The sequence below is a fragment of the Aegilops tauschii genome, chromosome 5 (genome assembly GCF_002575655.3).
Source record: "Aegilops tauschii subsp. strangulata cultivar AL8/78 chromosome 5, Aet v6.0, whole genome shotgun sequence".
Lineage (NCBI taxonomy): Eukaryota > Viridiplantae > Streptophyta > Magnoliopsida > Poales > Poaceae > Aegilops > Aegilops tauschii.
This window is the reverse complement of record NC_053039.3, coordinates 543,868,744-543,895,678: the sequence shown is the minus strand read 5'-3', so window position 1 is coordinate 543,895,678 and position 26,935 is coordinate 543,868,744. Positions and strand designations below refer to the sequence as shown.

Sequence of the window (26,935 nt, the reverse complement as noted above, 5' to 3'; positions counted from 1 at the left end):
CAGCTCGCAGAGTCGCTGGCAAAAATGGGCGGCGGCGACGAAGGAGACGGGCGAGGGTTGCTGTTGGCTGGAGGGTGGGGAGGCCAATGTGCCACCGACCAGCGGGCCTAGGGAGAGGAGAAGGCGAGCGTGCACGCGTTCGTCACGTGTCCGCGCCGACGCAAATTCGGCTCAAAAATGGGCCGAAAACGGGTCGCCCGCAGACGAAAAGCGGACGCGCGCCCGTTTGGGTCGGCGCGTTGGGCCGCCTTTTGTGTCCGCGCCGACCCAAACGGACGGCGACGGGCGAAATGGGTCGCCCCATTGGAGTTGCTCTTAAGACTCACTCAAAAGTATACTTGTACAGTGTTAACCGAATAAACAAAAAAAACTTACCGCTGTCTAGACGAACATCTAAACATTGTCATGGTGTCGTAGGCATTGACTACTCCCTGGGATGGGATAATATGTGGGCCATGTGTGATGTTCAGAAAATTCACCACAATGTTCAAGAAGCCTTTTTTTTGCGGGCACAAGGTAAGCCTGTAGAATCCACTCCCAGTACGCAGAGTGCCTCGAACTATCTCTTCCTCCCTCACATCCCTCTCAACTCTCCCCAACCCATCTTCCTTTCTCCACGGTGGAGGCAATGGAGCAGCTGGGAAGCGTAGCGGCAACCTCGTACAGCCACCATGCGTTCAGATTTCACCCCTAGAGTCTTAGACTTTTCCATGCGTCCGTGCCCAGGCTGCTCCCGAGGTCTTCTTTCACGCATGGTCCTGACCGACCATGGCCACCTTCCTCGGAAGCTCCGGACGGCGTCAGACTTGTGAGGACAGCGGCGAGACGGATTTAGGCGTGCGCAGCCGTGGTCAAGCTGGCTGCAGGTGTCTTCCCCAGGAATGGCATGTTCTCCGATACGCACCATTTCCGGCCACTGCAACGCCTCCCTGCCTCGCAGTCAAGCTCCTCGGGTACACCATAGGTGCTGTCAATCTCCTAATTCCTTTTTCATGATCCGAATCTTCTAATTTGTTTCTTTAACCATTGATCATGGAGGATTCCAGTCTAGAGAGGACCGAGATTTTGTCGGGCTACTAATCTGCACCTTGGAGAGGTTAACTTTAGAAACAGAATGTTCAAGAAACCACTTTCATGAACTCATTCCCTTGTTCATGAACATGATGGTCTACAAAATTTTAGCCAGCAGTGTACATAGGAGCAGTGAAATCCTTGGTCGCTCGCTCGATTCGGTTTATCACATGACTCATTTTGCATATATATTACGGACATGTAGTTTCTGAAGGTCCCATCCTCTTTGTTTAGTGGTTGATTTGAAGTTGGGTGAGTACCACTGTTGGAATATTAGGCAAGTTCATGATTAATTCCAGTAAATAATTCATGACTAGAAGAGATACTAGCATGCAATAATCTAGCAAACTAGAAGAACAGCAAGACATGCATAACAGCAGCAAACACGTAACAATAGCTATAGAAACAGACATGAACAGAGGGTGTTGGACGTACTGATCGTTAGTTATTATGGGTGCGACAGTGTTGATGACGATGTTGGCGACGATCTGCTGCTGACGGCGATGAATACGACGATGAGTAGCACCGCCCGACTTGGACGGAAGACGACCCGTGATGACGAATTTGAGCAGTCGCGCACAGCGCTTCCCAAAAACCTAATTCGTCCTCTCCCGGTGCAGGATCGCAAAGACGAACGGTTCCGGAGACCTGCTCTCCCACGCGCCGATGCACGCCGGCGTTTGGGATGGAGTAGACTACGATGGCGGCGCAAGTTGTGAGATGAGACAAAACCCTAGGTGTTTTTCGGTATGTCTCTGGCCGCAGCCGGTAGCTGTATATATATTAGGACCAGAGGCGGTATTGTGTCGCGACCACAATCCCAAACCGACTCGGTTTCTAATTCGTATACTTACCGGACAAGTAATCAAAAACTTGTCTGCCAAGACATAAAATAAAACGGCAAAAGGAAGCTGCGCTCCTGCAAGGAGACGGACCGGATTTCGGCGGACCATTCACGCGCATGTCGCATGTACGCGCCGCCTCGCCACGCCACGCCACGGCCCGGCAAGGCGAGGCGAGGCGAGCGAGCGCGTGCGTGTGTGGTTTTCCCTTTCTTTTCTCACACATCACTTAGAGTGGTGGAAAGAACCCACTATATAAAAAGGTCCAACTCTTCTTCAACTTCCGGGTTGGGACTAAACTTAGCACCACCACTTGCCATTTTACACATGGGCTTTGAGATTTCAGAAATTGCTATGGGCCTAGCCCATTAATTCTAACAATCCCCCACCAGATCTCAAATACCCATTTAGAGATTTGCCTTCTCTCACCACTTGTTTAATATACCAGTGTTTCAGCAGAGACTGTTAAGTTGAACTTCTGCCTAGAACTTTAAGCTACATCCATTCACAACTTGACAATGGACTATGCCTTGAATTGCTAGTTTTGTGTGAACAGGTTTCACTCAAAGTCTTAACCAGTACCTGACCGCCAGTAGGCTACCCCGCGGTTTGGAGCTTATACGTCATACTCCCTGGTCTCTTCGTGAGCTTACTAGAGATCACCCAAATCTCATAGACTGCGACGTTTACAGTCAGAACTCAAATAGGTGTGTTCTTTCAAGACTGCTCTGTAGGACAGCATCTTTGCTAATTATAGCCAATAGAACCACATTAAGGCATGTTGCCAACCTGCCTTACAGATCTGAGCCTTACAGCTCTGAGAGTTTTGCATCTTCACTTGGAGACGATCATAAGTTATTACTCTCCTCAGTTAACCAATAGCTTGTTCTTCCCAGATCCTAATTCATGGGATCTCCGATCACAAAGGTTGGGTTACTACTATGGTGTAACATCTATGGGTCTCATACCCATCTCCCTCGATGCAATATCTATCACATTTCGTGATAGTCCCTTTGTAAAGGGATCTGCCAGGTTTTTGTCTGTTTGTATATACGTAACAGTTATTACTCCGGAGTTTCTCAACTTCCTGACAGACTTCAAACGTCTTTTCACGTGTCTTGATGACTTTGCATTATCTTTAGAATTGTTCACTTTAGCGATAACTGTTTGGTTATCACAATTCATAAGAATAGCCGGTACAGGTTTTTCAACAACCGGCAAGTCCATCAAGAGCTCACGCAGCCATTCTGCCTCAACAGTAGCTGTGTCCAAAGCAGTTAATTCTGCTTCCATAGTTGACCTCGTCAATATGGTTTGCTTGCAAGACCTCCATGACACTGCGCCACCACCATGAGTAAATACATACCCACTTGTTGCGTAAAGTACATCAACATCGGAGATCCAATTTGAATCACTATATCCTTCTAGCACAGCAGGATGCCCTGAATAAGTAATTCCGTAACTCATAGTACCTCTCAGATAGCGCAAGACCCTTTCTAGTGCATGCCAATGATCATCACCCGGGTTGGACATGAACCTACTCAGTTTGCTCACAGCAAAAGAGATATCTGGTCTTGTAGCGCTAGCTAAGTACATGAGTGAACCGACAATTTGAGAGTATCTTAATTGATCTCTCGTTTCTTTCTTGTTCTTTCTGAGTGTCACGCTGGGATCATAAGGTGTTGGAGAAGGCTTGCTATCCATAAAACCGAATCGGTTCAAGACCTTCTCAACATAGTGAGATTGCGTTAATGTAATCCCACTCTCATCCTTAATAAGTTTGATGTTTAGAATTACATCGGCTTCTCCCAGATCTTTCATGTCAAAACTTTTTGATAGAAAAGACTTGACCTCATTAATTACATTAATGTTTGTACCAAAGATCAGTATGTCGTCCACATACAAACATAATATGACACTATTGCCCCCACCATGGCGATAGTAAACACACCTATCAGCCTCGTTAATGACAAATCCTGCCGAAGTCAGAGTTCTTTCAAACTTCTCATGCCATTGCTTAGGTGCCTGTTTCAGACCATACAAAGATTTTAACAACTTGCACACCTTTCTTTCTTCATCCTTAACCACAAACCCGTCAGGTTGATCCATATAGATCTCCTCTTCCAACTCTCCATTGAGAAAAGCTGTCTTTACATCCATTTGATGAATGATAAGACCATAAGAGGCAGCCAAGGAAAGTAACACTCGAATGGTGGTCATTCTAGCAACGGGTGAATAGGTGTCAAAGTAATCTTCGCCTTCTTTCTGAGTGTAGCCCTTGGCCACTAGCCACGCCTTGTACTTATCAATAGTACCATCAGGCTTTAGCTTCTTTTTGAACACCCACTTACAGCCCACAGGTTTACAACCATATGGTCTATCAGTTAGTTCCCAAGTTCCATTAGAAAGAATTGAGTCCATCTCATTATGAACAGCTTCTTTCCAATCATCTACACCCGGAGATGCATATGCTTCTGCAATCGTCTTGGGTGTGTCGTCCACAAGGTATACAATGAAATCATCACCAAAGGATTTTGCAATCCTTTGTCTCTTGTTCCTTCTAGGAATTTCATTGTTATCCTTCTCAAGGACTTCCTCATGTGATTGTTCGAAATATTTCATCAGTTGTACTAGATTCAGGAATTATCTCAGAAGAAAATCTAGCAATGCTATGCATATCTTTCATAGGAAATATGTTCTCAAAAAATGTTGCATCACGAGATTCCATTATAGTATCAACATGCATATCAGGTACTTCAGATTTTACCACTAAAAACCTATAAGCAATGCTCCGTTGAGCATACCCTAGAAAGACACAATCCACTGTCTTTGGTCCAAGTTTGCGTTTCTTAGGAATAGGAATATTGACCTTTGCCAAACATCCCCAAGTGCGCAAATAAGAAAGTGATGGTTTTCTCCCAACCCACTCCTCATAAGGGGTTTTCTCCTTATTATTGTTGGGAACTCTATTCAGGACATGACATGAAGTCAATAGAGCCTCCCCCCACCATGCCTTAGATAAACCAGCAGTGTCTAACATGGCATTCACCAAGTCAGTCAATGTGCGGTTTTTCCTCTCGGCCACTCCATTTGATTGAGGTGAATAGGGAGGCGTCCTCTCATGAATAATACCATGTTCCTCACAAAATTCATCAAAAACTTTTGGAAAATACTCTCCACCACGATCGGACCTAAGACGCTTGATCGTTCTCTCTAGTTGATTTTCAACTTCAGCTTTATAGATTTTAAAGTAGTCTAATGCTTCATCTTTAGTTTGCAACAAATAAACATAGCAAAATCTAGTCGCATCATCAATCAAAGTCATGAAATATCTCTTTCCACCTTTTGTCAACACACCATTCATCTCACAAAGATCAGAATGTATGAGTTCTAGAGGTGCCAAGTTTCTCTCCTTGGCATCCTTATGAGGCTTTCGAGGTTGCTTAGATTGCACACAACTATGGCACTTAGAACCTTTGGCAACTGTGAAGTTCGGAATTAAACTCATGCTGGATAGCCGAGACATTAAACCAAAATTAATATGACATAAACGAGAGTGCCAAATACTTGCATCATCGTTAACACTAGCACAAATTTGGTTTATTGACTTATTGCAAAAATCTGAAAGAGAAAAGCGGAACAAGCCTCCGCACTCATAGCCTTTTCCTATAAATTGTCCAAATCTTGACACGATTACTTTATTGGACTCTAAAACTACCTTAAATCCATCTCGACATAGAAGGGAGCCACTAACTAGATTCTTGTTCATAGTAGGGACATGCTGCACGTTCCTTAGTTGCACGATCTTTCCCGAAGTAAGCTTCAGATCCACCGTGCCAATGCCACGAACAGAAGCATGTGACCCATTCCCCATTAGGACGGAAGAATCCCTTGCGACCTGATAAGAAGTAAACAGGGAGATGTCAGCACACACATGAACGTTAGCACCCGAATCAATCCACCACGAAGATGATTGAAATACTGAAAGCACAATAGGTAAATTACCATACCCATCAGTATTGCTAGCGGTCACCATGTTGACAGTCTTGGAGCTTGTTTTCCCTCTGTGGTCTGCACGTTCAGGGCATTCCTTGGAAAAGTGTCCAGGCTTCCCACAGGCGTAGCACTCTAGCTCAGCCTTGTTGAACTTCTTCTTCTTGAAGGTAGTAGTCTTGGTAGGCTTGTTGAAACAGGTTTTTTCTTCCCTTTGTTCTTGTTCTGTGGGTACCTCTGCACCATGTTAGCAGTAGGCTGAACCTCACCTCCTTTTTCAGTAGTATCTTTAGCCCGAGCTTTTTCTTCAACATCAAGAGATGCAATCAAATTTTCAACTGATATCTCCTGTCTCTTATGCTTCAGAGTTGTGGCGAAATTCCTCCATGAAGGAGGCAACTTTGCAATCATGCACCCAGCCACGAATTTGTCGGGTAGAACACATTTAAGGAGTTCAAGTTCCTTCACAATGCACTGTATCTCATGAGCTTGTTCAACCACAGAACGGTTATTCACCATCTTGTAGTCATGAAAACTCTCCATGATGTACAGTTCACTGCCTGCATCTGTTGCACCGAATTTTGCATTCAGTGCATCCCACAGAATCTTTCCGTCATTTATGTGCATGTACACATCACACAGACGGTCAGCAAGAACACTCAGAATGCATCCCACAAACATAGTATTGGCTTCCTGGAATTTTCTCCGATCTTCGTCGGTCATTCCCTCTGGAGCACCAACACTAGCGTGGAAAACTTTCAGAGCAGTAAGCCAGAGCGTGGTCTTCACCTGCCACCTCTTAAAGTGCACACCGGTAAACTTATCCGGCCTCAGTGCATCAGCGAATCCAGCCATAGTTAACTCAGGAAATTGCCTATAATTAGGTTTTTGGATTGTTGGAATATTAGGCAAGTTCATGATTAATTCCAGTAAATAATTCATGACTAGAAGAGATACTAGCATGCAATAATCTAGCAAACTAGAAGAACAGCAAGACATGCATAACAGCAGCAAACACGTAACAATAGCTGTAGAAACAGACATGAACAGAGGGTGTTGGACGTACTGATCGTTAGCTATTATGGGTGCGACAGTGTTGATGACGATGTTGGCGACGATCTGCTGCTGACGGCGATGAATACGACGATGAGTAGCACCGCCCGACTTGGACGGAAGACGACCCGTGATGACGAATTTGAGCAGTCGCGCACAGCGCTTCCCAGAAACCTAATTCGTCCTCTCCCGGTGCAGGATCGCAAAGACGAACGGTTCCGGAGACCTGCTCTCCCACGCGCCGATGCACGCCGGCGTTTGGGATGGAGTAGACTACGATGGCGGCGCAAGTTGTGAGATGAGGCAAAACCCTAGGTGTTTTTCGGTATGTCTCTGGCCGCAGCCGGTAGCTGTATATATATTAGGACCAGAGGCGGTATTGTGTCGCGACCACAATCCCAAACCGACTCGGTTTCTAATTCTATACTTACCGGACAAGTAATCAAAAACTTGTCTGCCAAGACATAAAATAAAACGGCAAAAGGAAGCTGCGCGCATGTCGCATGTACGCCTCGCCACGGCCCGGCCCGGCGAGGCGAGCGAGCGCGCGCGTGTGTGGTTTTCCCTTTCTCTTCTCACACACCACTTAGAGTGGTGGAGAGAACCCACTATATAAAGAGGTCCAACTCTTCTTCAACTTCCGGGGTGGGACTAAACTTAGCACCACCACTTGCCATTTTACACATGGGCTTTGAGATTTCAGAAATTGCTATGGGCCTAGCCCATTAATTCTAACAACCACGTGGCACAATCTGAATACATCTTAGTTGATCCAATGGCTGTTGATGTCCAGATTTGCCACCTCTCAACCGTCCGATCGAGCTTATCCAACGGTCGTTATTCAAAGTTATTCTCACACTATATAGTGGTATAGAATAGCATGAAACAATCAAAAATTATAAATACGTTGGAGACGTATCAAAATCCTAAGAGTAATCCTAAAAGAAATTCATTTATACGTAAACTGAATTTAATCTTATACTTTTAAGTTAAATTAAGTTCAACTGAATTTATAAGTATAAATTCAATTAAGTTTGGTGAAGTTTATAAATTCAGTTAAACTTCCGTGAGCAAGCACTATGTGCACTACTCCAGCATCACTTATGCACAAACAATAACTTTACAAGCAATAATTTTCAACGGCGGAGCATAAATAGGAGCAACGGCGGAGCCCCCACCCCCCTCCCACCCTAGAGAAATTATGTGCAATATCATTACTTGTTAAGCTAAATTTTGAAGATTATCAAAGTTTAAGCAGCATTTGTCCTTTTGGCCCCCTCGACTCTGCATTGCCCCCTCAACAATCTATGTCAAGCTGAAGGTCTAGCCAAGCATACATTCAACAGGAACAGCATACATTCATCTCTGTAAGCATACAGGTCTAACCAAGCATACACTCTCAACAGGAACAGAGCAATATTGACAGGAACAGAGCAATATTCAAAGGAACAGGTCCAAGCTGCTCACCACGTGCTGGAGGCAGGGGCAGATGCTGGCCTTGTCGTCCCGCAGCTCCATCTCCTCTGGCAGAGCAGCAGCTCCATCTCCTCCGGTAGAGCAGCAGCTCCATCTCCTCTGACAGGAAACATGCACTCTAATGAAAACAGTAAACATGGAGTATGAGAAGCACACCAATCATTATACACGAACCATGGAGTATGATTAGTTTACCTCTAAGAGCATCTCCAACAGCCACGCTAAAAAACGCGCGCGTGGTAAATTGGCTTTTTAGCGCGCGCGGGACGTTTTCGCGCGCTCCAGCGGTGATGGGAAACTAGCGCGCGGGAAAAGGCGACAGCTGGCGCGCTACATTTGGCGCGCCGCGTCCGGTGCGCCTATAAATTGCAGCGCCCTCTGCCGCTCTCTCGATCTCTCCATCGCCCTCTGCCGCCCTTTGCCGCCGACACGCCACCGCCGCGCCACCATGCCGCCTCGCCGCCGGGGAGCTTTGGGCTACCGTGGCGTCCGCGTGCGTCCATCCGGCACCTACTCCGCCGAGATTCAGGCGGGCGGCGGCATGCGCCTCCGCCTCGAAACCTTCGATACCGCCCAAGAGGGCGCCCGCTCGTACGACGCTGCGGCGTGGCGCCTCCTGCGGTCCCTTCAGGACATGAACTTCACCGACGTGGCGACGCGGGAGCGGGCACAGGAGTTGGCGCCTTTCCCGCGGCTTCTCACCGACGAGGATCGTCGCAAGCACCGGAGACGGGAGCATCGTCTCAGGCTGGCCGAGATGGACGAGCAAGCCATGGCGTTGTGGAGCCATCGCTTCCCGGAAGACACCAACGAGGAACAGTTCTTCGCCCAGAGGAGGGCGAAGAGGAGGGAGGAGCGAGCCGCCTATCGCGAGGACAAGCGAACGCGGAGGGCGGTAGCTAAATACAACATCGCGCTAGGAGATGCGTCCTCCTGGGACTCCGGCGACGAGCGGTTCCTTGACGCCTACGCGCACACGTCGGACGAGGACATCATCAAGACAGAGTCCGAGTCAGACGAGTAGTACACGTTTTTCGTTTATTTTGTATCATAGAAGTAGGCTATCTTAGAAGCCGGCAGAGTCCGAGTCGGACGAACTATGAATTATGAATCGCGGTAGGAAAAAACAGATAAAATATAGCGCGGCTGCTGGAGCGGCTCGCGCGCGCTTTAATTTGCGGCGGCCGCTGGAGCCAGCGCACCGCCGCGCGCAAAAGCTGGCTAATCCGACGTTGTATTCTGACTTTTAGCGCGCGGCGCGTTGCGCGGCTGTTGGAGATGCTCTAATGAAAACAATAATTTGATTTGGTACATTTATTCATGAGATTCAACTTGATGGTTCAAATTTACAGATCATAGACCTCTGGTCTCAACTTGATGGAGTAGAAGCAATTCTGAGAGGCACGCTCTGCTTCTGCTACACTAAATTCAGTTTATTTGGAACAAAGGGATTCTGCCAGAAGTAAGCAGAGGCACACTCTGCTTCTGCTACAGTTCATCTGGAACACCGCCACTAAAATTCAGTTTACAGCCAGAAGTTGACAAATTCAGTTTACAGCCAGAAGTTTGCTCCTAAAAAGCAAAAGCCAAGCATCCCTACACGCCATTGTTGGCCATTTGGTGTAAAATAACCAGTTGCCTGGGAGCAGGTTCTGGGGACCGGCCATTCCAAACAAGCAAAATCGGAGACTGGACTGCACATCTTCAGACACAAAAATAAAACGGGCACTACTTTGAAATGCAGAAGCGGCTCACCTGAAGCCTGGTTTTGATGGTGTCGATGGGGTAGAGCGCCGTCTCCACCACGACGGGGAATAGGATCTGTAGAGAAGAGTGGGCGAGGGGATTTGGGAGCTGTCGGGGCAAGGGTAAAAGTGGAAACGAAGAAAATATCGTTACGCTCAGGATTTTGTACGTGGAAAGCAAAAACATTCTACATTTTGGGACGGAGGGAGTAGACGATAGGCCTTGTAAAATAGGAAAAGAAAAAAATTCTACGGTGCAGTAAAATTTTGAGTTCTACTATAGTGGTCCGGCAAATTTTGTTCTTTGGTGTCGGGCCATACATTCAGAGAAACAAACTGATGATGTTTTTTATGTCTAAAACTGGAATTCTTTGCATTCCTCTTCTCGTGTAAAATAGAAGTTGAAAAGCCTGGAGCTGCATTGCTAAGATAACATCTGAGCAATTATTGTACAATACAACTAGTTAAGACAGCACTTATGCAATTATTTCAGCTTTCTCGACACCATTCGATTACAGTTACACATCTACAGAATCAATCAGTAAAGAGAAAAAGAAAAGAAACTCATTGAGAAGATGAGCCTAGTAAAAGTAGTCCCTCTTGGCATCATGATACAGTTACATATTTCTGAAAGTGCTATCCCTAATAATATCAAATCTCTTGCAGGTGCATATGACATCTCAGTACATAATGCCCCATGAAATGAACACAAATTTGCTCTTGCTCTGTCTTGTAAACATCATGACGTGTAAAGCGGCTTCGCATGCACACACCTTGAATGGTAAACAATGTTAACTCCATTTCCTGAAAATGAAGAGAATCAATGAACCGTGACTAACAAAATGTATGGTCCAAAAGGTGAATGGATATAAAAATAGCAGTTCAAGTAGAGATGTACTCTCTCTGTAAAGAAATATAAGACCATTTAGATTTTAGTGTTAGATACATCCGTATCTAGACAAATTTAAGACAAGAATTTTGGGACGGAGGGAGTATAATATAATAATAATAATAACTGAGATGTTATAGAGTTGTTTTTGAATGTTAAGTGGATAATTCATATTCATGGTATTTTACCGTAGGACTTCTCTCATTTTTATTGGCCTAAGGATAATGTTCACCAAAGAAATCTAAAGAACCGCTCCTAGTGAAGGTACATATAAAGAACACTAAGTTGTGGTCCAGAAATGAGATAACTCACAATTTAGCTAAGTAGGGACTTGAGATGCAAAGTTGGGCCATGCAGAAAAAAAAAGCTCGAAGAGCACATTTTGCACACAAAAATAACCGTGGCTATAAACCGGTGAATAGAGGAAAGTAACTAATAACATATCTGAGAAGCATGTGGAAATCTCCCATTGTCAGAGAAGAAATGATTTAGGATCAGTAAGCATGCGTATGTTAATATTTTTACCATCACAAAATAGAGAATACATCAACATGTATTTTTGCCCTAGGCTCAGTAAGCTTTAACTTTAAGACATAAGCTACTATGTTTATTCATGTTTGAAGAATACCAGTAAAAATGGGAAGAAAAGCCACACTGATCCATAGATCTCATTGGGGATGGATATATCAAGTTGCAAAGTACATCATATCTACGTGTGCATGCAACAATAGCATTAAAAGGCCTTCTATTTTTTTACCTTCGATTGCAAGTTGTGGGCATGCTAATTCTCATCGTCTGACCCAAACGGCTCAAGCCGCCTGACTGACTCTAGGATAGCTGGACGGCGCGAGCCACTCAGCGCTCCAGTGCCCAGCACCGACTTCACCTTGGGTACGCTCATGGTGTGCAGCGGTGGCGTCGGCACGTTCCGGTTCATCTCCTTGAGCACCGACCGCGCCGTGGCCTTCGTTGCCGCGTCACTCGGATCAGGAGCAGCCGGAGAGCTCCCGCTGGGGCCGGCGGCCTCTCCTTCCCTGGACGACTTGCCCTTGCCGGCCTCGAACTTCTGCATGTCGTAGAGGAGCTCCTTCTGCAGCTGCTTGTCCGCCACCAGTATCTCATCGAACTCGTTCTTGTAGTCCTTGAGCAGCGCACGCAGGCACTCCATCAGGCACCCCGTCAGAGGGCTGTTCTTGCTCTCCAGCAGCCGCTTCAGCTCGATGAATATCGGGATCGCGATCTGAATCAGGTTCTTCTTTGCCACCTGGGTCACCGCCCGCCCTTTGGCCGCCTGGAGGGCGTTGGCCGTCCCGCCATCTCCACCGTCGTCATCCATCTCGGAATTGTCCGCAAGGATGCTGGGATGGATGCGCATCTCCTTGCAAGCTAGTATTTGTAGAGCATCCTGTAGGAAAAAAAGAGCATATTTTGCATCACAAAACGCTAGGAAATCATATAGTTTATGTCCAGTGTCATGTGATCCACCGCAATATACAGACAGGTACATACCTGAACTACAGCCCTTCCAGCTGCATCGTCAACACTTAGCAAGCCATCACAAACACCTGCTAAGATCTCAGCACACAACTTGGCTGATGTAGCTAGAAGGTGCTCCGGGGCCATTTGTTTCAACAAGGACACATATATGTGCATTCGTTTTGACCTTGACCTTTCGTCAGTTCCCCTGCAATAAGAAAGCTCACAATAAATGTCAGGTAAAGGCGGACATGGTTTTTGCAAAGTGAACATCATGCATATATATGTTTACCGTATCGCAAAAAGGGTTTGTCCTCTGTCTGAACTTTGAGACCCTTGAGAACTCTGAGACTGAGACTCACTATATCCACCATGTCCTGTGCAATTGTTTAGGACATAGATAGCTTCTATGAAACTGTTATATGCAAGAAGTGGCGCTTTGGCTGCAACATTTATGTTCATGTTAGGCATGCAGTGACTTAAGAAAATGATACAGAATACCAAGAGTGAAATAAGTAAACCTTTTAAGATGCTTCCAAATAGGTAGTCGGCCAAATGCCTTATCTTATCCGATTCGTCAACTAAAGATGGCAGAAACCGAAGGAAAAGCACTCCTCTCCATTTTACGTAATCCCTCTAGGTAAAAGAATAGCTTCAATTAATTACCACCTGGACATTTAGATGTAACACTGAAAGAATGATAAAGCACCTGCAGCAACTTCGCGAGTAGGACAAATGTTTGCCTCCGTACTACTTCGCAGGGATCACGCAGCACTTTTGTTATTTTTGACATATAACTGTAAAAAAGGAGGGGTCAGTGAAAGTTCATATGTGCAATTTTAAGAATTAACTATATGTAAAAATTCATGTGCAGTGTAGCTGATAAGATACTATGGTAGCCTTCACATAAAACAATTACAGCTTTTCTTTTGGTAATTACCATGAAAAACGTAATGTACAGAATCAACAGAACTGCTATTTGTATATGCCACAAGTCATTATTATTATTTTGTTGCCAGCACTAGCTGCAGCTCATGCTCCCGTACCATCTAATTTGAAGTCAAGTATCTCTCTGAGTTTTTAAGATGTGATTTTTTCCATTTTGTAGACATAGAAAATGGAGTTACCTAAGCTCATATTGGATCAAGCACTGGAACTATTTAAAAACTGGCCAAGCCCAAGAAAAAAAGGCAAGGGGAATAATTCTATCATGCTTCATTGTGTGAATAAAAATATGTGTCAACATCCCAAAGTGTGGATATCAATTACATCTCATGTACAGGACCCGACACCACCTAATATATCGGAACATGCATATCTGCTTGAAATAAACGCTGCAGCTGAGTTAATGAAGGGTGACCATTCAGAGATATAAGCTCACCAGTCAACTAGTGCTGTGTAGCGCACATAAAAGTCAGCCATTGCTATCATGATGTTATTCCGGAGGGTGGCCAAATCACTCCGCTCAAGCTCCTGATTTATACAAGCAACACTGAGTGTCTATTTGAGTATTTGTTAAGAACAGTAATGAGTGCAGTTGGAGGGTACGCACCTGAACAAAGAGCGGAATATATCGTTTTGCTAGTTTGTCATCTACAAGGCATATTTTTGCCATTGTATCCCACGACTGTATATATAATGATGGAGCTACCTCATTGAAAGAAACGGCTCCACCTGCAAGCATTGTTGGTCTTGGCTCGGGGTTTCCAGAAGTTATGACTGTGTGCAGCAAAGGAATGATGCCTTGCACACTAGCATCAGGGCAAGCTAGGATCACTGATCCAACGGTGAAGACAGCAATGACAGCTTCTGACATCTCCTTTGATGTGGATGCCTCCTTTCTTCCCTTAAATTTGCCAGTCAGAGGAGTATTGTAGCTACAACCCCTGGAATCTTGTGATGTTCCTTTTATGTAGGTTTCTAAACTATCAACTGCTTTATTGATAAGTTGCTGAACCCACTTCATTATTAGTGCTTCAGCTTCCTTTGCCGTTTTCGCTTTGCGTTTACATAAAGTTTTCAGTGACTTTACATGGGCATCGACCTGTATGTGCATGTAAATAAGACATTGCCATCAAGATATGGATAAATCCTACTTCTGTTAGGAATGATGTTGGTACAGAATAATGATATGCAGTAGCGGAGCAAGGATGAGCGCACGCCCCAGGCCAGCCCTCTAGCTATTGTCGATACAGTACGCTACAATACCTAATATAGCTACAGGCAATGAAACGTTTCTTGATATGCATTTACTGAACAACCTAGAAATCTGTCATTGAAGAGATAACACGAATGCATTGGGAACATTTTGCAGAACTTCGGATAGACAAATAATAGATATATGACAAATAATCAAAGCAACGCATAGATACTGCATTATCTTATGATTCGAGCCCAAACCTGTAACTGGTGGGTTTTTACAGGGCCATTTTGTGACTGCGGTAGTTGCTACAGCTAAGCTGGAAGTATATCCCTTTCAGAAAGTTAACATAGCATACTTTGGATTATATTTAGGTGTATGATACCCAGACACGACTTATGGGTCTACAGTTCTGCCTATTAAATAACTATAACATGTTTACCTACATTCAAGGCCTTATGAAATACAATAGTTTACAATAACTCTCAGCAGATACTCCAAGTCCCACTATCACAAGGAATAGAGCTAGTGTACAATGTAACAGGATCTAGTAGATTTATGCCTGGACTTATAAGGATTTAACTGGGGTTTTGGTGTATTCAGAACACAGCTGCCAGACTAGTCCAGCAGTTCATAACATAACAGAGTGCAAGACTCCACTGTAACATGAAAAACTTATTGGCACCAGAGTAGATATTGCTTTGGATTCAATAAATGATTACCTCACTCAGGTTCATATCAAAATTTTCAATCCGCGTGAGTAAGCTGTGTGCCAGTTCTGCTGCAGGCTCCACAGGTAGCTCCATGGAGACATTTGAAATAGTTTGCAGGAGGGAAACACGATCCACAGCCCAGAGCGCAGAGTTTGGTTCCCCTTCAGAAGAAGCTTTACCTTTGCCTTCTTGGCCAACATTATCAAGGAGTTTCCAGTGGTGAGAGAGGAACTTCCAGTTAACTGATTTAGGCGCAAATGAGGAGACCTCGGAAAGAAGCCACCAAGCCCCAGCTGGTGCAGTCCAATTCTCAATTGGCTTAGAACTTCTCAACCACAAGGTTTCAGATATTGTTATTATATTCTGGAGTGAACTAGCAAGCAGTGGTCTCAGCTTTTTCTTCTTCCCAAGGCTTGCACATATCCTTTTTATGCAGGGAACAACCTCTCCATCACATATGCTTTTCAGCAAATCCAGTGTCCCGTCCGGGAACAGCTCCTCCAAGTTGACTGAATCATCATCCAGTTTCAAATTGGCAGCTTGGCAGACCCTGTTCAGAACCAGTTCAAGAAACAAGTTCTCACATTCCTCCTGGATACTGGTCTCACTATCAATCATAAGCGATGGCACAGCCTGAAGCCACTCCTTTGTCACACTCTCATCTGGGAATTTCCGGAACACCTCTGAGATGGCTGCAAGAGCCGCCTTGCGAATGGTGACTAGCGGATCAGAGCACGCAGCCCCCATTGCAGCAAGTAGCGACTCATCGACAGGCCTGCCAACCAAACCAATTGCCTTGGTGATGAGCACAAGTGCAGCCTTCCTGACGGCAGCCTTATCATCGATGCACCTTCTCCTCAACAACTCTCCAAGACCCATGTCCCCGATCTTCATCACCTCCTGCAGTCGATCGACCTCCACGCCTCTTTCAGACAAAACATCAAGCGCATGGGCTGCATTCGTCAAGGCCCGAGCCCGGACCGCTCCAGCACTATCCGAACACCTCTCCACCAACACCTGGACACACTTGAGCCCCCAAGAGCCATCCTGGAGACCAGAATCATCGATTTCCAACGGCAACAGCACCGGCAGCATTGCCAGGACCATATCCACAGCAAACAGCCGTCCCTTTGCTTTGCCCCTGGACATGGCCACCAGATATGCAGCGAAGCCCTCCCTTTGAAGTGGCTCCATTGCCTGCACCACCTCAACTATGGCCTCAACAGCCAGCCCCCTCGCCTCCGACTTCTCCGGTGCCTTCGCCGCCAAAAGCCTCGGCAGGTAGCCCACCAACTTCCTTATCCCCTCCTCCTCCCCCTCCTCATCAGCACCCAAAGGAACAATCTTTCTGACCAAGAACTCGACCGCGGACGACCGCGCAGCCGATTTCGCACCCGAGAGCACCAGTGGTACCAGCGCGCGTATCACATCCTGCACCGCCTCGGCGTGGTAGCGAGATCCAAGGACGGCCGCAAGGACATTGAAGGCCGCGAGCTCGGCGGCGGTGTCGATGAGCGACCTCAGCGCATCCGGGTGCTCCCCGAGCGGCAGCCTCCCCGCGGCATCGGCGAGCAGGGAGAGGGCCTGCGGAAGGAAAGACGGGGACCGCGGGGCCGCTTGCTGGCGCTGGTTCTTGCGCTTGCGGGGGCCGGAGTCGGAGGCGGCGCTAGGGTTATGGGTGTCGGTGGCGGCCTTGCGGAGGGCGAGGAGGAAGGAGAGGAAGGGGAGCGGGGAGAAGAGGGATGCAAGGGGGGAGGCGGGGGCTAGCAGGAGGCGGAGGTAGGCGGTGAGGGCGGGGACGGGGTGGGCTGAGAAGGAGGAGGTGAGGGGCAAGAGGAGGGAGGAGGCGGGAAGCCCGTCCGCCGCGAGGCGGGGGAAGAGGGAGGCGGCGGTGGCCGGGGAGGAGAGGAGGGTGAGGGAAGGGAGGGACAAGGGCGGGGAGGTGGAGGAGGAAGAGGCGCGGCGGTGGAGGGCGGCGAGCTCGGAGAGGAAGGCGGAGAGGGGGCCGGAGGCGGAGGCGGAGGCGGGGGAGTCGATCTCGTCGACGTCCATGTCGTCGGCGTCCATGGATGGCGGCGAGGGGCGGCGGACGGGGTGCGGGATTTGAAATCTGGTGGGGGGAGATGGGAATTGGGAGGGGAAGCCGTGGGTGGACTCGAGTTTAGGCTGCGTTCATTCGCAAAAAAAAAAAAAAAAAAAGAGTTTAGGCTGCGTGCAGATCGTAGGTGGTCCGGGCCGAATGGGGTGCCGGCCCGCCCAATGATAAACGGTCCGGTCACGTCACGGCCCATCATGGCATGTTTACTAAATGGAAGAGCCGGAAGCAATTAGTTAACGAGGGCTCCTTTGGGAGTCTCGCAATGATTATTTACGGGTGAGCTAAGAGCGTGCCACTTGATGTGCTCTCAGCCGTAGCCTGTTCATGGATGACGTGGTTGCGGTATGGTCATAGAAGATATTCTCCTCAAGTGAACCAGCCTATCCTTCCTAGATAGGGGACTTACATGTTGATTGGATGCGGAGACACCTTTGATTGTGAATTCTAATGTGGCAGATTCAATTCTTAGCGAAAAAATTTAGGGCACGTCTACTGGGCGGCCGGCTGCCCAGTAGAGCGATCCATCGGCTGGTCAAATAAGATAAGTATATGTCCCTTTCATGTTCAGAAAAAGAAAACAAAGGAAACGGCCACCCGTCCCACCGTTTGGGCAGCCGCTGGATGCATGTGTCTAGTGCTTGTATGCCGATGCATTAATATTCCTCACGTTCGTCTCTTGTGCATTAATTTTTTGTTTTCAAAATTATAAAAGACATATCTTTTAAACCGTGTGTCGAAATTTAGAGTCGTTTTCACCGTTGAAACCCTCGCGATGTGCTCTTCAAAAGTAGATCCCGCATGGGGATGTTTCGACGAACTAGTCTTCCTGCCAACTAAACATCAATATGTGTGCAACTAGACTACATGTTGTGCCAACTGAGCATATGTGGGTGCCAATAGTCCTTCTGCCAACTAAACATCAATGTGTGTGCAACTAGACTACATTCCCGCACCAACTGAGCATATGTGTGTGTCAATAGTCCTGCCAACTAAATATCAATGTGTTGCAACTAGACTACATTGTCGCGCCAACTGAGCATATATGTGTGTAACTATTCCTGTCAACTAAATATCAATGTGTGTGCAACTAGACTACATTGCCGCGTCAATTGCGCATATGTGTGTGCAACTAGTGTCCTGCCAACTAAACATCAATATGTGTGCAACTAGACTAAATTACAAGCCAACTGAACATATGCGTGTGCAACTAGTCTTTCTGGCAGCTAAACATCAATGTGTGTAACTAGACTACATTATAAGCCAACTAAACATCAATGTGCGTACAACTAGACTAAATAAGCCAACTGATTTAAAAAAATTGCACCACGTAGTACTAAAATTGCACAATGCAGTACTTTAATTGCACCATATAGCACCAAAATTGGCATCAAAAAAATTTCGTCGAAACATATCCATGCGGGATCTAGTTTTAAAGATCTCGTCTCGATGAATCCAACGGTGAAAACGGAACTGAATTCCGACGTGTGGTTTAAAAGATATGGCTTTAAAAGAATTTGAAATACCGAAATAAAAGTACGTGGATCTGTTTTCTCTAACTGATGATACTAGTGTGAACACATTTAATGCCAGCACCCACCTGCGTTACGAGACAAAAAATGCACATGCATGTGTGTGGCAGACGCGGCCGCTCGGAACACCAAATAGCGCGCGGCCACTTTTTAGATTTTGGGAAAAAAAATATCCCTAAAGTCGAAACTAAAAGGAACGTATAAACCAATGCTTCTATAGATTCGATCCTGGTTTATTTACAATTATAACTTCCACACCTATTCATTTGTCATTTGGGATAATTCCCATATAAAGAAAGAAAAAGAGTCACGTGTCGTGCTCTGGGTGCTCCCTCCGGATTTTATTTTTTATTTTTCCGCACGCATTTTTGGCTTTTTAAGCGGGTTTTTTTTTTCGGTTTTTCACCGGTCTTCCTTAGCTTTTGGAAAAAAATCAAAAAAACGTGTTTTCTTTCTTTTTCTTCCGTGAGAGGCACGGTTTTGCTTTTGCGAGAGGCGCGGCCGTGCCTCTTGGAAACGAAAAAAACGCATTTTATGTTTTTTTCTTCCGTGAGAGGCACGGTTTTGTTTTCGCAAGAGGCACGGTCTATCATGGGCCTGACCCGACATGCTCATGCGCACGTGGCCTACGGCCCACCTTGCCAGCTTTGGTCCAGGCAAGTGTTGTGTTTTCCCATGAAAAGCACAAGCATTGATACGCTAAACTTTCCTAAGGCGTTGTTTGGGTAGCCACGGGATTATATAGAACTGGTTTTTAGCCAATTTTTAGTAAAATCGGTTTTATCAATTGTTATATGTGTAACCAGTTTATGAAAAAAGATGTTTGAACTAGAAAAAACTTAGGATCGATTTGTCACGTTCCTTGTTTGGTTTGGATAGGCTTTTCGCCCACACGCATCAACGAGTTTGTTGAGAAAAGGACGGGCGCAAAGAAAAAGTTAGCGATCGAGTATATCCAGATCGCGTTTTTAGAAAAACAACTAATCCTCGTTTTTCCATATACCCGAAATCCTGGATTATGGAAAACCAGATTTTCTATATTCACGGATTAGATAGAGTTGCCAAACAGGATTTTAGTTTGTTACATCGTTTTCCTGATTTGTGGAGAACCAGTTCTCTACGTATCACGTATCCAAACAACGCCAGGAACGGGCTAGCCTACCTCCTCTGAACGAACGCATCTACTCTAGGGGAAAAACAATATTCCTATGGAATCGGGAGACTGACAATTGAGTAAATGGGTTTACCGGCTCGTGAAAATGAATCGTATCCATTTTACCCAAGATTCAACTAGTCCGGGATGAACCGTTGGCCTGATGGACCGCACCTAAAAATCATTACCAATAGAGTAACCGGCTGGGCTTGAGAACCTACACGGTCTAATAGGGACGTATCCTCTCAACCCTAAAGTCAAACCGCAACAACACAGGAATACCACTGTCGTGCAGAGTAGTCGCCGACTGCTGGAATAAGCTCAATTGAGTAGAGCATGTTGGGATGCTGCCCTCTTAGGATTCTCCACCGTCGACCTCTTCTCACCCTGCCATTGTCCAAGTCATCTCCACGCTGGAGAAAGGCAAGTCACCGGCCGCCGGAATAGGTGGGAGGAACTTGCTGCGGGAGGGCCTTAAGCTCTTCGGGGTAGAGTGTCATGTCCCATTCCAGTTTCTCACAAAATTAGACTTTTAATAGACTAAACCTTTTCAATCTTGAATTCTCACAAATCCTGCAATTTTAATTAAGAGAATACTTGCATTCGAATGATTCCACTTAAACTTGTAGCCTAGCCATGGATAGTTTCATAGAACTAGTTCTAGTTCAGAAGTTAAACCTTGATAGTTAAATAGGTGCGGAGCAAGCCAATAAAAATTCTCTCAAGATAATCGATTTTGCATTTTGGAGATTTTCAAACATAAACATAACTGAGGGGTTTTGGGTAGAAGAAAACATAGCACTCAAGTATCTCATTAACACCCACTAGTACCGCCTAATCTCTCAAGTATTTCCTTCGATCATTGTCTGTTAGAACTTCCATCTTTGGTGATGGGATTATGCCAAACAAATGATACATGCAAATGTTGGGTTTTCACTATGGCTTAAGGTTAAATACTATATATACCAAAAAGTTGTCTCTTTTGAGCGCAGGGATTAGTACTCCGTTTTTACCACATACACACACTCTCAAGAGAAAGTCGAATAATATTCGATGCAGTGTTGCCACTGTGAATGTTTAGCAGACTTATTGCCGATATCCGAGCCGAAACTCTGGTGGATCGTTCATTGGCCAGCAAAGAGCTCAGCATAAAACTCAAGAGAGGTGATGATTCGCGTGTAAAGCAACATATAACGACAAGGCCATGGAACCAGCAAGAAGCTGAAGCATCATGTATTGCAAAATAGGTTTTCGGCATAATCTCGGTCACCTCACTTTTTCATTCCTCTTGACAACTCTATCAGTAGGTACCATCAAGTCAATCGAATTAGGTACTATGGAGTTGAGTGTCTTAAGTGCTAGTTCTCTTCAAAATCCGAGCCCCCAGGTTTCTTTTCAAAACTTTTTCTTTCTTACTGGTTTTTTCTTAGCAAGACCTGGAATGGGCATTGGAACTAAATGATATTCAACTAACACAGGGAACGAAGCTTAAGTGCAGCCAGCCAAATAGAAGTGTTAAATTGATTAAACTTGCAGGAAAAATGAGCATGCATATATTATACCTTCTCGCGCTATTTCTCAAGTCATGTCTCCTCTCGTTCTTCCCATTTCCGAACTTCTAGCGACGTTCAAATCCATAGGCTCATAAAGAGAAAATACAATCGAAGAGAAATCCAAGAGATAAAACGAAAAGTTTTCTCTAACTTTTACTATGCAAAACTGAAAGTAAACATGACAAAATAAAAGTAAACAAATAAAAATATCCATGCAAGGATAACTAGGGGAATGAGCTTCCCTCTAGCTGACTTTTGCTTAGTAAAGTATACTCCATTCCACCACCGTGGTCGTGCTATTAGTGGGGCCACTAAAAAGCTGGTGGTGGTCCACTAGAGGAGGAAGGTGCAACGTCGGGTTATCCGGCGGATGGCCAAAGAGTAGTGAAGGCCTGAAGGTTGTGCGAGAGCAAGCCTATGTGATGTTGGCTTGCTGATGTGTCATCTCGACACCCTCAACATTTTGCACTAGCTGCTGATACTCTGGCCTAGGTACATATTTGCCACCATAGCCAAAAGGTTGTTTGTGTGCTTCCCGGCTGTGCTCTCCACCGTCGCCCCAACTGTGCCCATCATCGAAATCGTCACCGGCACCGGCAGTGGTCTCCCACTGGGGATCACCCATGGGCTCAACAAACTGCATGTAGCATGCATCGGTCTTAGCCTGGTTGATCCGATCAATGGTGAGCACCCACTCCTGGCGAGTACTAACCTAAGGGCAAGCGCATAAGTATCGATCCATCAACAATTAGGGGCTCTTATAAGAGTGGTCCCTCCATAGACAGGGCACAAAAATCTATAAGTAATCATAACCACCCTGTTAAGCATAGTAGGGCCAGTTTGAACGGCCCTATACCTGGTCAAGACGATATGGAACCGACTAGTGAGGATTGAAACGATGCCACCAATACGTATGTCTCCCGTGCTCTGCTTCCGCTGATTATGGAAATGTGCTATCATAAATGCCCCCAAATTTGGTTTGTTAACTAAACGAGGGTTAAGTATAGCGTGAAGCACACACAAATCTTATGGGCAGCCATGCCCCCTAAATCCCTCTCCCAAAAACAGTGTTTGCAAGGAACATCATGAAGTAGCGAATGGTGGGGTTTTGTATAGTCAATACCTTCTCCTTGGTGAAGTTGGTATCCTTCTTGACGGAGATGACCTCCCATGTTCCGCAAGCTTCGGCGATGGGCTGGCCCTTCTCGCTGATGTAGCCCCTTGTTCACGAAGCTGAACATATCGTGCAACTCCTGAAGTGTGAGCGCGTAATTCTCCTCCGAGAGAGAAGGTGCACATCGGTAGAGCATCCTCGTCCTCGAGGGCATCCTGGAAGCTGGCGAGGAACTCGTGGGTGAGCTCCACGTAAGTCTGGGCGTAGAAGGTGTTGAACACCCTGTCGGCGTTGTTTGCCATCTACACGAAGTCGTCGAAGATTCCTTGCTCGCGCAAGAACACCTCGCACCTCCACCTAGTGGGGTGCACATCACGAGCACTCTGGATGGCATAGGATTGATCGCAGTCCGACATGAGTGCAGCTCCCTTGTTCCTCGACCGCTTCGCGTGGGAGCCCTCGGCTGCAACATTCTCTCCCTTGCTAAAAGATCTCTTGATCATGACCTACACAATAAACACACCAAAAAGATTAGTTTTTCATGTGGGAATCGAGTCTATATACTACCCAGGATCGATTCTAACGAATTAGTTTCAACTGTAATGCTTAAATTGAACGGAAAATGAAACTTACCCTAAACTCATCTACTACAAGAGCTAGAACAAAATAACCGCCAAAATAAGAAAAATTAACCATTATTTGGCTATAGCTCGTACCTCACCGCGATGCCACAAAAAAACCTCGATTTAAAACCTTGCTAAGACTTATAACAAGACCAACCCAAAAGGAAGCCAAGTTATTACAAGATTGCAGTAAATTTGTGGCGTGAAAAGATAGGAAAGAGAGGGCAGAAACAGGAGCGGTGGGAAAGATAGAGGGAAAGAGATGACGGGCAAGATATAATGAAAGTGCGCAGAGGGAAAAGAGAGGGTCGGCAAGAGAGAGGGAAAGGCGCGGTGGGAAAGATAGTGGGCAAGTGATGGTAGAAGAAAGTGGTGGAAAATGAGTAGCAGGAAAGTGAGGGGATCAACTCCGAGTTCCCCTAACCAGTTCTAATACAATGCCTCCCCACCTACTGCTCTTGTGCCTCACCTCACCCTGCTCCGAGCTCCCCGGGCTTCTTTTGTCGTGGAGCCTCCGCCCGCCACAATGCCTCCACACTTGCTTCGAGTTTCGTCCGACGGCCTACACTAGCATGGATTCCGCCTCCCCGACCCACTTTGCGCCTCTGACTGAGCTCCCACGACCGACTGTGCCGCTGGGAAAACACCCCCTCCTCATCCCCCCGCGCAACCCACATTGCCTCCCCTTGCCATGAATGAACCAATCTGGATGAACCTAGTCAGGGTTGGATAGGGGAAGAGAATGGATCGTGTCGTTGGGAGAGAGGGGGGGGGGGGCGCAGAATGGGGCGTGACTCGACCGGCCCAAGCCGCTTTGCTGTTTCTCGACCGCGTCATCAGGTGTGCATTGGATGGCGCCGAGTTGACCACTCGAAAGCCACAAATAGCACGCATGATTTTAATTTTTGGGGGGAAACTACGGAGATTTTGGAATTGCCTTTATCCTTTGTGAGTTATTTGGCGCTCTTGTTTGCGTGAGTGTGGCTAATGCGATATTTCTTTGTAATCCCTACTATTAAAGGTGAGTTGATGAACAATGGTCCGTCATCCAACTCCTCCACAATGGTACATCGTGGCCTCTTCGCATTTACCAAAACAATTAATCACACTTGCCAAACCTCTACTATCAAAAGGGAGTTGATGAATGATGGTATGCCATTCAACTCCCCCACCATGGTACGTCGTGGCCTCCTCGCATTTACCAAAACAGTTAATTGCACTTACCAAATGAGCATAAATATTAAATGGTACAACCTCCCCGCACTTAGCAAAACAATTGAGTGTTTCAAACAATTGAGCACGATTGCCAAATAATCATAAATACTAAATGGTACGTCCTTTTTGCACTTACCAAAATTTTTGGGATCCTGATAAGTGCCACACGTCAGGTACGAGCACCCAGCAACTACGAAAGTTTTTTATGGCAAGTTTAGTTATGCGAGGATGGCAACTATAGTTGGCAAGCATGGCAACTTTCGTGCTTCATTTTATTTTTGACAAAAGCTTGTCGTGTGTTCACTGGAATTTTCCATCCTTGCGTGACTGGAATTGCCCTCGAAAAACATCAGGTCCAGAGTGCCACGCACCTGACGTGTGGCACTTATCATTTATGAATATTTGAGAGTTCCAACCAATTGACAACATTTACCAAACAATTGAGGGTGCTTGCCAAATAATTTGCTCATTGTTATTTTCACACGTGCCTATCCTAAATTCACTGGATCTTGCAGTAATATGGAAACTAATCATTTTTGTTTGGCAAATTTAAACGTAGTACTTCTGGCTTTATGTTCCCCACATTATAAGAAAATAAAATATCAGTCTGGGTGTCCTGCCTAATCCATTTGTGTATACCATTTGATCGCATCAAATCTTATTACGAGCGCTGCCAAGGATGACCAATTGGCATAGGTGGCGACATTGGATTGGGGAGGTGGAGATAACGGATGACGGTATATATGTGACAAAATTGATGTTGAACCACTATAATAGATTTGCTCTCGTTACAACACATGAGCAGTTAGGTAACCACTATCAAAAATCGTCATGTACTATTTCTACACCTAATTTTCCGTATAATCATACGAAAAAGAAACCGCGGCTTTTCAGTCCGGATTCAGGACCGGCTAAATTCCAATGTACCTACGGTATCATTTCTTGGTTACTCTGATCATCGCGCATTTTCTCTGTACTTCGCCGCATTTTCTCAACGTACTTGGCCACATCGCGATCGCGCGACTAACGTCAGATTCTCTCTGTACGGTGGTACCAATTTGGCAGGGAGACCTTGAGCTCGCTCAAAACGACCCGATGGACGTACGCACGCGCGCTAATTAGCCATTTAGCCGCCTATAAATCCGTCCCTGTTTGCACAAACATCCGCAGCAACACACACCTCCTGAAAGGAAGTAGAAGAAGCATCCATCGATCCAGCATTCGAGCAGCAACAATGGCAACCTCCCGCGCCCCGCTCCTGCTCCTCGCCGCGATCCTTGCAGCTGCGGCCTCCGTCCAGGGCCAGGCGACCCCGCCGGCACCGGCACCGTCCGCCGGCGGGCAGTGCACGCCGGACTACCTATCTGAGCTCGGACTCTGCGTCGACTTCCGGCTGGGCAGAGTCGACCTCCGCGGGAAGAACCTGGCCGACGAGAGGGAGCGGTGCTGCCGGAATGTCCGCGGGAAACCGAGCGCCGCGGAGTGCCTGTGCACCGCCTTCAGGGATGCCCCCGACGTCTCTGACCGTGCCGACTTCGCCGACGACGTCAACGTCGTGCTCTTGGTCTGCGACCAGCCTCAGATCCCCGACCTCGCTTGCCCCGCCTCTACATCGGGTTGAGGCCGCGTGCGGCCTCGCCGTCCCGTGACGCTCACTGTGGTGCACACGTCGGCGCGCGCAAAACTTCACCTGTGCTACTATATATCTATCCGCCTAATAAATAATTAATGTCAGTACTGACTTGTACTAGTACGTACTGGTTTGGACCCAGCTTATTAGCCCACATGTTGATCATGGCCGCTGCTGTTGGAGTGTTGGTCTCCTTTTCCATAATAATAAAGCACGGATTGACTCCGTAGGTTCATCGTCATAATACGCTTCTTTCCGTGAATTTACGTTTTCAGTTTTTTTCACCTATATTATTTTGATATTTTCTACATCCGAGGTGGTATTATTTTACCACCGTAATTTGGTCCGTCCACCCCGTCCAGTTTTCAGAAAAAATAATAATGACAAATTGGCACGTACAGGAGTTGAACACACAACCAACCCCTTCAGGGTTGCAATCTCTAGCCACGGGGCAAAACAACTGGTGTGTCTGATTATATATATATGCCCAGGCATCTTGCCTATCTGTCGTTGGATCGTGTTTAGCGACTGATTTAGAAACTAGTGAAAATGGCTTAATTTGGCAGGCTTTAATTCTTTAATCATTCCATGCATGCATGTCACGTCATAGAAAAGGAAGGAA

The 26,935-nt window shown here is 46.3% G+C and overlaps 2 protein-coding genes across 3 annotated transcripts; one reads left to right on the top strand and one right to left on the bottom strand.

The window, feature by feature from the left end:
* Nucleotides 1-8,883: 8,883 nt before the first annotated feature.
* Nucleotides 8,884-9,459, top strand: LOC109765203 (uncharacterized). The gene has a single exon (XM_020323984.1). It carries the CDS (start codon nucleotides 8,884-8,886, stop codon nucleotides 9,457-9,459), a length of 576 nt encoding a protein of 191 aa, XP_020179573.1.
* Nucleotides 9,460-10,641: 1,182 nt separating this feature from the next.
* LOC109765193 (condensin-2 complex subunit CAP-D3) lies at nucleotides 10,642-17,561 on the bottom strand. 2 transcript variants are annotated; one of them, XM_045229302.2, is made up of 9 exons: nucleotides 15,408-17,561; nucleotides 14,098-14,589; nucleotides 13,927-14,018; nucleotides 13,255-13,342; nucleotides 13,067-13,181; nucleotides 12,838-12,988; nucleotides 12,579-12,753; nucleotides 11,827-12,474; nucleotides 10,642-10,984 (listed from the first exon to the last, which is right to left on the bottom strand). In XM_045229302.2, the coding sequence occupies exons 1-8, from the start codon at nucleotides 17,463-17,465 to the stop codon at nucleotides 11,851-11,853; spliced, it is 3,795 nt and encodes a 1,264-aa protein (XP_045085237.1). In that variant the 5' UTR covers nucleotides 17,466-17,561; the 3' UTR covers nucleotides 10,642-10,984; nucleotides 11,827-11,850. The 2 variants fall into 2 exon arrangements, with proteins under 2 accessions (XP_045085237.1, XP_020179563.3); XM_020323974.4 differs by having other exon boundaries at nucleotides 12,838-13,181; nucleotides 15,408-17,517.
* Nucleotides 17,562-26,935: the final 9,374 nt, after the last annotated feature.

What these genes read in the sequence shown, in the direction of transcription:
- LOC109765203 (XM_020323984.1), top strand. Translation starts at nt 8,884, where the DNA reads ATGCCGCCTCGCCGCCGGGGAGCTTTGGGCTACCGTGGCGTCCGCGTG.
- LOC109765193 (XM_020323974.4), bottom strand. Translation starts at nt 17,465, where the DNA reads ATGGACGCCGACGACATGGACGTCGACGAGATCGACTCCCCCGCCTCC. An exon ending in ATATTCCGCTCTTTGTTCAG is followed by an intron (nt 14,019 to 14,097) that starts GTGCGTACCCTC and finishes TGTATAAATCAG; the next exon opens with GAGCTTGAGCGGAGTGATTT. An exon ending in CTGGAAGGGCTGTAGTTCAG is followed by an intron (nt 12,475 to 12,578) that starts GTATGTACCTGT and finishes TTTTTCCTACAG; the next exon opens with GATGCTCTACAAATACTAGC.